This window comes from Tympanuchus pallidicinctus, unplaced genomic scaffold (genome assembly GCF_026119805.1).
Source record: "Tympanuchus pallidicinctus isolate F22 unplaced genomic scaffold, pur_lepc_1.0 scaffold29, whole genome shotgun sequence".
Lineage (NCBI taxonomy): Eukaryota > Metazoa > Chordata > Aves > Galliformes > Phasianidae > Tympanuchus > Tympanuchus pallidicinctus.
This window is the reverse complement of record NW_026294746.1, coordinates 6,397,214-6,405,792: the sequence shown is the minus strand read 5'-3', so window position 1 is coordinate 6,405,792 and position 8,579 is coordinate 6,397,214. Positions and strand designations below refer to the sequence as shown.

Sequence of the window (8,579 nt, the reverse complement as noted above, 5' to 3'; positions counted from 1 at the left end):
AAAAACAATAGTGGGGCAAGGTGAGCAAAGGATAAGGAGAAAGAATATGCATGGCCTCTTTCCACATTCCAGTCTGCGCTGTTAACAATCACTTTATAATTTTATTTGTGTCTGTAATTAATAGATGGAAATTAAAGCTGTCATATTAGTGCCTGGATTTCATTCCTACTTCTGGTAAGAACAGCTCTGGGCATCCTCGTAGGTCATGTGGTGTCTTGTGAGACAAAGAATCCTTCAGGCCCATGAAAAAGGACTAACAAGGTTGTAGCAATAAAGGCCGTGAAGCACAGAAAACGATCATCACAAGACCAGAGAAAAGATCAGACAAAGGGGTTACAGCAGGATTTCGCTGACGATAACGGTGACTCATAGCAGGCAGCAGAGCGTATGGTTTGCCAGGCTGTTGCCAGCATGGCACATCTCCAGCTGCAGGAGACACTGTCTGGAAGTAAGGGGAGAGCTGTGCTGCAGCACACTGCCCCTCAGCCCGGAGAAGGGCAGCTTCGGGGTGGGACAGCAGCCACGATCCCCGGGGCTTGGCAGCTTCCTCTCACCCTCTGCTGGCCAATTCTGGGCTTTGAAGGGCCGACGGTTTGGATGCAGAATCTGGAAAAATTGGTCAAAATCAGAAAACTCCAATGCACTGCATTATATTCCTGCATCTTGGATGGGGCCCTGGGCAAAGCGATCCAGTAGCTGTGGAGATCTGTGAGAGAAGGTCAGAAGGGGATGGGCTGTAAGGTCCCTTGGAACCCAAACCATTCCCTGATTCTGTCATCTCCATAACCCAAGTTTAGTCTGCTCATCAAGCAGCTTTGTAGGATTTCTGTGTGTCAGAAACCATAGCGTTTGCCACAGGTACAACCACTGCCTGTCCTGTGCAGCTCCTAGCAGCCCACACTGCATTTGGTCTTGTCACCCTTTGCAGTACCTGATCATCAGCTCCAAATGTTCTGTACTTGAATGCCTGCTCATTGCCAAGGACTCTACAGCAACTGCAGATGGTGTGCCCTTACAACATGCCACGGGATGCCAATGAAAAAGAGCCAGGATGCTTACCTATTTCTATTAGCTTTCATCGAGATAGTTGCCAACTCCCAGCACTTCTCTGTTGGCTTTTTGCACAATGCAGAGCAGAGGGAAGGCTGCCTGCAAACAAATCTCATTGCTGGTATGCCTAGCAGGGCTGCATGGTAGGTAGCAAAGCACTCTTCTTTGGCTAGAAGGCACAAACAGGCCTGTGCAGCGAGTGCCTGCAGAAAATAACGTTGTACCTCTTTGCAGGCTGTGCTTTGTTGCCCGATGTTTCCCAGTTGCAGCAGAGCAGAGGGCAGAAAAAGCAAATTTCAGTGCTGTTAGAGGCCAGGTTATGGTTTTAGCATTTTACTGATCTCGAAGTGCTCAGAAAGGCAGATAAAAGTGAAGGAACAGCTCAGGGGCAAGGAACCACAAGGACAGTGCGCGAGTGCATACCGGAGATCCTGGCTGAGATAAAGGGAAATGCTTTCTAGATAAATGAGAGCTTCACCAAATGCATCCCAGAGTGAGCTGCAGCAGCAAGGACATCCAGGAGCACGGAAGCACAACCATCATCCCCCTCTCCTGCACCTGTGCTACCAGCACATACAGCAGGAGAAAGGGCTGGAAACAACAGAAGCCCTGCAGCACGGAATATTTGAGACAGCGCAGTTGCAAGCCTGGGAGGCATCATTAGCTTTGGCCCTGCACCACTTTGCTCGTAGCGCTCTTTTCACGTGTGCAGCAATTACAGAAATTTCTCTGAAGATGCTCCCATGAGTTTTTCCCTGGTTGGGGTTTGAGGAGGCAGAGGAGCACAGCTCGGCTGCAGCAGGGAGCAGGGGTTGGGCAAACACCCGAGCTCTGTGTCACATCCGTTCCCACGCTCGCAGGCACCCGCCACGACGGCACCCTTAGGTAAAAATACACTTTAAAGAGGAAGAAGGGCCTTCAGTCAGTCTGAAAGTGAGCCCTTGGAGTTAAGGCCTGCAGCAGCAGGGCTGGCACTGATGCTGGAGGATGGCTGTAGCTGGCCAAGGTGCAGATTTTTTCCCATCCCCAGAGGCTGTGGTAAGCTGACATCACGCTTGGTGCAGGCAGTGAGGCTATTCCACAAACAGAAACTTGGAGTTTTTTCAGTTTGCAGGTATTGTCTGCAGGCACCCCCACGGCTATGTTGACAAAAGCAGATTTCTATCAACAAAGTTTTGGAGCACATCTGAGGTATGAAACTCATAACCTCCTGGCTCCCAGCTTAACGCACCTTCCCTTAGGCCAAAGGGCATTCCAGTGTGCACAAGCTTTCCTGTGTCCTGACAGAGGCTTCAGTTCCATGTTTTCCAAACAAGCACAGCACAAGAATTCGTGAAATGCAATAGAAAAGTTCAGAAAATAATAAACCCACGTGCAAGGGCTTTTCTCTGCGAAGAGACTGCGTCGCTTTTCCCTGAGCATCAAAGACCTTTCAAGCATTTTTGTTTGCCCTCTGAATGGGAAAACAAAGATGGGGCTCTGAATAATCCCACCCTCTCCACACTGCCCTTCCGATGCTCCTCAGCCAGTCTAGGCCAGTTTCCCTGCACCTCACTGCACACAAAAGCAGACTCCACCGGTGGACTAGGAGCTGCAGTCCTGCTGTGTAAGAAAGCAAGTAACAAACAAAACGTTTCTGCTTTTTCACCCTTTTCTTAAGGGAGAAGAAAGACAACGTGCCCTTCCATATAACACTCAGCATCTGCTTCGTTTCAGCAGTTTGCAGTATATACTGAGGTCAAAGAACAAATGCAAGGAGTTGTTAAAAATCCTGTAAAAGTCTTCCTTTAGAAAAACAGTGGGAATCTGCTCTCTGTAGCCTTTCCTGTGAGGTCAATCCAAGCCCGGGCTCAAGCTGCAGTTCTGCAGTCGCTGTGTGCTAACCTAGGTGTGCACTGCAATCAAGAGCAGTGGCTGCTCCTTTGCCTACTTCTCTACCAGTTTTATGTTCCTGGTGCACTCCGTAGAACGCTATAAAAACAAATGATCAGCGTCCAGCTGAAGCACTGCGTTGATTCTGCAGTCGTGCTGTGCTGTAATGCATACAGCATAGTTTTAGTTGCTACCAAATCAATAATGCAGTAACAGATGCTTTTGACAACGTTTGATTTGTAGGTAAAGTGTTTTGGAAAAGCTTTAAGCTGTAAATAAGCACGAGAGCTGCCACCACTCTGCATTATTCTTGACACTGTGTGTGGAAATACTCCTGACATACAATTGGGCAACTTCAGGGCTTGCAGTAACATGAGCAAAGCCCGTTTTTCCTATATTTAGGATGTCTTTCCCACTCCCAGACTCCTTGTACATGTTTAGATAATGAGCCACAGCCTTCACCTCACCTCTACCACCCTCTTGGCTTTGACAATATACTGTCACATTTTTTCTGCTCTTTGATCCACAATCTTGTTTGTGATTTTCCATCAGGTGACATTTTCAAAACAAACTTGGGTGTCGGTGCCTAATTGCCACAAATCTGAAAGGAATCTGTTGCCTAAAGCCTCTCACAAGCTTTCACCACGCACAACTTCTGTCCATGCAGGTTCCTTCTCTTTTAGGCTTTTTCCTTCTGCGTGCTCACAAGAAAGGTAATGACTTCAGCAATGAGCCAAAGTGCTAACACCTGACCCAGAAACAATCTTAAAAACAATACAGGATGTAAAGCACTGAAGATTAATGATCCTCCCAGTGGCACCGTTTGTTTGTTACCATTTCACTTTCAGTTGTTCTGTTGTCCTGCTATCCTGCGATTAGGAGTTTTGCAACGATAGGAGGATGATTTATTTTTATGGGAAAGATCGTTCTAAGTAACAGAGGTATTTGGGCGGGTTATTTTCTTTTATCAACGCTGTGGAAAGGCAGATCCTGCATCCCATAAACAAACACAAAAAAAACCAACCCACAACAGTTCTTCTCTGACTGGAAAGGAGCTGCACATCTGCACCTCCGAGGAGGCCAAAAAGCAGAGATAAAAAAACCACACTTAGTGGGAAAGAGCATTTAAAGTTGTGGAGGTAAACAAGGGGAAGGGTTTTAATTCTTTGCTCTCTGCTTTGAGGAAGGGGAATCCCTCTCATCAGTGAGGGATGAGGACAGTCGTAAGAACCAGAACTCAGCTGGATCCCAATGGACTTATTGCTGATTGCCATTGCAAGGTAGGAGATGCAGGACTGCTGCTGTCGGGCCAGCAAAGATAAGGAAGCTCAAGTTTTGGAGGAAGGGCTGCCAGAAGGCAAGAGACTTTTAGAGTTGGAGAGAGAACATTCCTGCTCCTTTTATTGGGAAGTTTTAGTTGCAGAGTCTTTAATACTTTTTTTTTTTTTTGTAAACAAAGTACTGATTAACAAACTACATGCCCTCCCAACACAACGCACATCAAAATACAAAAAGAGATCTAATCAAATTTCACTGGCAGCACTTTGAAGTGGTATTCCTCCTTCTTGTACATACCTGCCTCTTCACCAGCTGTTCCACTCCGTGTTTTCTTTCTTCTTCAGAAGTGAGAAAAGGGAGGGATGTGCGGACTGGAATCAGCAGCTGGCATATTTTCTCATGGATACTAACCCAGTCGGCTTTCTGATGACCTACATCGCTAACAAAATAAAGAAAGAATTATATTTTTGTTTACTTTGAAACAAGGTGAAGAAAGATTATTGCTTGTTGTTTCTTCTGGACTTTCACCACAAGATTTACTCACAACAGCCGCCGCTCCGTAACTTCTTAGAACTGCTGAATCATTCTGGTTGGAAAAGACCTCCAAGGCCATCACTCCAACCATTAACCCATCAACCACGACCCTAAGTGTCACATCTCCACGTCTTCTGAGCACTTCCAGGGATGGTGACTCCACCACTTCTTTGGGCAGCCTGTCCTAAAGCTCCACAACCTTTTTGGTGACAGAATTTTTTCTGATGTCTGACCTAAAACCCCCTGAGAGCAACTCCAGGCCGCTTCTCTGTCCTGCCGTTGTTTGGAGGAGCCTGACCCCAGCTCACTGCAGCCTCCTGTGAGGCATCCGTGGGAGCGGTGAGGCTGATGCTCATCCTGGCGTCACAGGGACACACAGCTGGCGGGATGTCAGTACACTCGCGTGGCCCGCAGGCGGTGCCGCTATGCCGTGCGTTAAGGCCTACACTCACAGAGCCTCCCACGCCACTCGGCTCTTTCGAACGCCTCGCTTTCAGCACCAGAGCGAAAAGCCCACCGAAGCCAACCCAACCCCGAGCCCGACTGGTGACACCGGTGACATCTGTCCTTAACTGTGGCCGCACCAAGAGCTCCGGGGGGCGCGGACAGCCGGAGGCCCTCACCAGTAATACGTGAGGCGGCAGCGGGAACACCGCAGCCGCGCCGCCGCCCCGCACAACTCGCAGCGGCCAGACCGCTCCAGCGTCCCTCAGCGCGGTAGCCGCGTTGCCGTGGCGACGGGGCGGCGCTTCCGGTGTGAGCAGTGCTTCCGGCGGAAGTAGAAGAGGGCAGCACCGTCATGGCGGCGGAGGCACTTCCGGCGGAAGTAGACGGAGGTTGGGCGGGCATGGCGGCTGCGAAGGAGGAAGCCGCGGCGGCGGCGGCGGAGGAGCGCGTGCGGGTCTGGGCGGCGGCTCAGGTGGCGAGCGGGCGGCGCGTGGCGCTGGTGACTTCGGGCGGCACGCAGGTGCCGTTGGAGACGCGGGCCGTGCGCTTCCTGGAGAACTTCAGCAGCGGGCGACGCGGCGCGGTGTCGGCGGAGCGCTTGGTGAGCGCCGGGTACGGCGTTTGCTTCCTGCACCGCGCGCGCTCCGCCTTCCCCTGGGCCCGCGTGCTGCCGCCGCCCGGCCCCGCGCTGCTCGACGCCCTCTGCCTCACCCCGGGGCCGCCCCCCGGCGTGGCCGCCGACCCCGCCGCCCTGCCCGCCCTGCTGCCCGCCCTCCGCGCCTACCGGCAGGCAGCCGACGCGGGTGCGCTGCTGTCGCTCGAGTTCACCAGTCTGAACGAGTACCTGGCGCTGCTCCGCGCCACCGCCCGCGCCCTGGCGCCATTCGGTAAGAGCGGAGCTGGAAGGGGAGTGGGGGGATCGAGGGGACGGAAGGGATCTGCTGTGTGGGACCCCTGCGCTATGGGGAAAGGAGACCCCTGCGCTGAGGGGCTGGGCTCACCTCGCTGATCATCTCTGCGCTGTCTGAGCCCCTCTCGGAAGCATGTGTGAGGGGCTGCAGCTCTGGCATCACATCACCATGTGTTGGCAGCGCAGCCTGCCGCAGAACGGCAGTGCAGAAGGGCCTGGCTGCTCTGTGCAGGCTGCCAGCAGTGATGGTTGTGTCTCTCGCAGGCTCTGGTGTCATGTTTTACCTGGCAGCTGCAGTGTCTGATTTCTACATCCCTGCCTCAGAGATGTCTGAGCACAAGATCCAGTCCTCAGAGGGAGCCCTGCAGGTGAGGTGCACCTGGGCAAGGCTCCTGCCCTTGCCCCACTGTCCTGTCATGGATGTAGCAGCAGGGGACTGGCAGTGAGATCTGGGAAAGGTTGCAGAGCAGCGGTTCATTAATCAGAAACATACATTTTCACAATTAATTCCTTAGCACAGGAAAAATAAGACCCTACCTGATTCCCAGCGGCACACCCAGATGCAAAGAAGTTGGAGAGTACAAAGGCAGTTACTCCTTTTCCCCATGCTTTGGCATATGCATCTTTCACGTGCTTTAAAGAGATGATAGAAGGGTTATGATTTGATAACGTGCTTGGATTTTCGAGAGCTGAAAACGCTGCATTTTGCAGTTTGTGTTCTTATCTTCCTTTGCTGATGTTTACAGTAGCAAAATGGACTTTAGTACTTACATAAAAACAAGCTCATGCAGTTACTGCAGGCCTGCTTCATAGTTTAAGAACATCCTGGTTATTGTTAGCAGTAGAGAGGTATTTGAATTCAGTTTTGCAGTACGTACTGTTAATGAAATCTGACAAAACAGTGTCTTGAAAATCCTTCCAAAATAAAACCCACATGAAGTGAAGGTGGAATTTCCGTACTCCCCTTGTTTCAGTGACTTTTTTTCCCACTGTAGATTACAATGAAGATGGTGCCAAAAATGCTGTCTCCTCTCGTCAAAGAATGGGCTCCGGAGGCTTTTGTTATTTCCTTTAAATTGGAAACAGATCCCTTGATCTTGATCGATAAATCACGCCAGGCTCTGGAGAAATACCGTCACCAGGTGGTGGTAGCAAATATCCTGGAGTCACGAAGAACCTCTGTTATTATTGTAACCAAAGACTCACAGACTCCATTATCTCTTTCTGAGGAGGAAATAGCGCAAGGCGTGGAAATAGAAGAAAAAATAGTGAGTTATCTTCAGGGCCAACATACCTTATTTATGGAAAAGAAAATCTGATGAGCAGCTGTGGATGGAGCAAATGAAGTTGTACTAGAGAGAGCAGAATTGGAGCAACTCTTTGTCCCACGTGAATAGAATAATAATCAGAGCAACCCTACGGAGGAGGCTGCCGTCCAAAACTCTGCACTTTTCTACTGCTTGGTAATAGTTGCTATAGCTTGCTTTAAAAAAAAACAGTAAAGTGCACTGAAGTGAAAGCATTCCAAAGGATGGTATTTGTTCTAGTCTGTAAAGAAGGAAAGGTTATGTTGTATTTCTGTTCCATGCCCTGGGAAAGGGAGAAATGGTACTTATAAAATGTTTTCTCGAATCTGCTTCTTCAAGTTTCTTTCTGGATGGAAGGAACAGAGCTTTGTGGTGCTCAGCCACGGGCTGGAGTGAAAGCGCAGCACTGCCAGTCAGCTGGCATTGAGAGGGATGGGGACACTGCTGGGGCACATGGAATGAGAACGGGGTGTGACAACATTGCAGGGCATCTGTTGCTCCGGGATGGATCCTGTGCATCTACACTGAGAGAACTCTGCACATAAATGCAGTCAGAGCAACACTGCAACACCTGCTGCTGTGATTTATTTTCTTTGAGCGTTTTCCCCTTGGCTGCCTGCTGTCTGTGAACTGGTACGTGGTGTAGGAGGCACCCGTGTGAGGCTTCAAGAATCACAGAATCGTAGAATGGCCTGGGTTGAAAAGGACACAATGCTCATCTGGTTCCAACCCCCTGCTGTGTGCAGGTCACCAACCAGCAGCCCAGGCTGCCCAGAGCCACATCCAGCCTGGCCTTGAATGCCTGCAGGGATGGGGCATCCACAACCTGCTGTGGTTGAGAAGCTGTGGGATGCGAGGATATAGAGAATAGCTGCGGTGAGCAAAGTAGGTTGTTGTCTGGTGTCCTTCCAGCAGCCGTTGTGTGGCGGCGGCGGTCGGTCTGCGGTGGGATGGTGTGTGGTGGGGGGTCCGTGCAGTGCAGTTTGACTCAAGCTGGGGGAGATGCACCCGGAGCGCTGTGTGAGGGGGCTGAAAGGGACGCTGCAGGCGCAGCCCTGCTAGAGAAGAGCGCGATGCCCGGGCTGGGAACGTTCCTGCAGCTTCGTCGGGGAGTTGCGTGGCGGGGAACCCGCCGGACCGCGATCAGCTTGGGGGAGGGAGCGGGCGGGGCTGTGACCCCT

The 8,579-nt window shown here is 51.0% G+C and overlaps 1 protein-coding gene and 1 long non-coding RNA gene across 2 annotated transcripts; one reads left to right on the top strand and one right to left on the bottom strand.

Annotated features, from left to right (window-relative positions):
* Window positions 1-5,569, bottom strand: LOC128084860 (uncharacterized). Its single transcript, XR_008208706.1, has 3 exons — window positions 5,358-5,569; window positions 4,498-4,639; window positions 1-606 (listed from the first exon to the last, which is right to left on the bottom strand). It is a non-coding gene; the product is annotated as an uncharacterized LOC128084860 (long non-coding RNA).
* On the top strand, window positions 5,546-7,723 carry PPCS (phosphopantothenoylcysteine synthetase). The gene is made up of 3 exons (XM_052691485.1): window positions 5,546-6,068; window positions 6,356-6,459; window positions 7,087-7,723. The coding sequence occupies exons 1-3, from the start codon at window positions 5,582-5,584 to the stop codon at window positions 7,408-7,410; spliced, it is 915 nt and encodes a 304-aa protein (XP_052547445.1). The 5' UTR covers window positions 5,546-5,581; the 3' UTR covers window positions 7,411-7,723.
* Window positions 7,724-8,579: the final 856 nt, after the last annotated feature.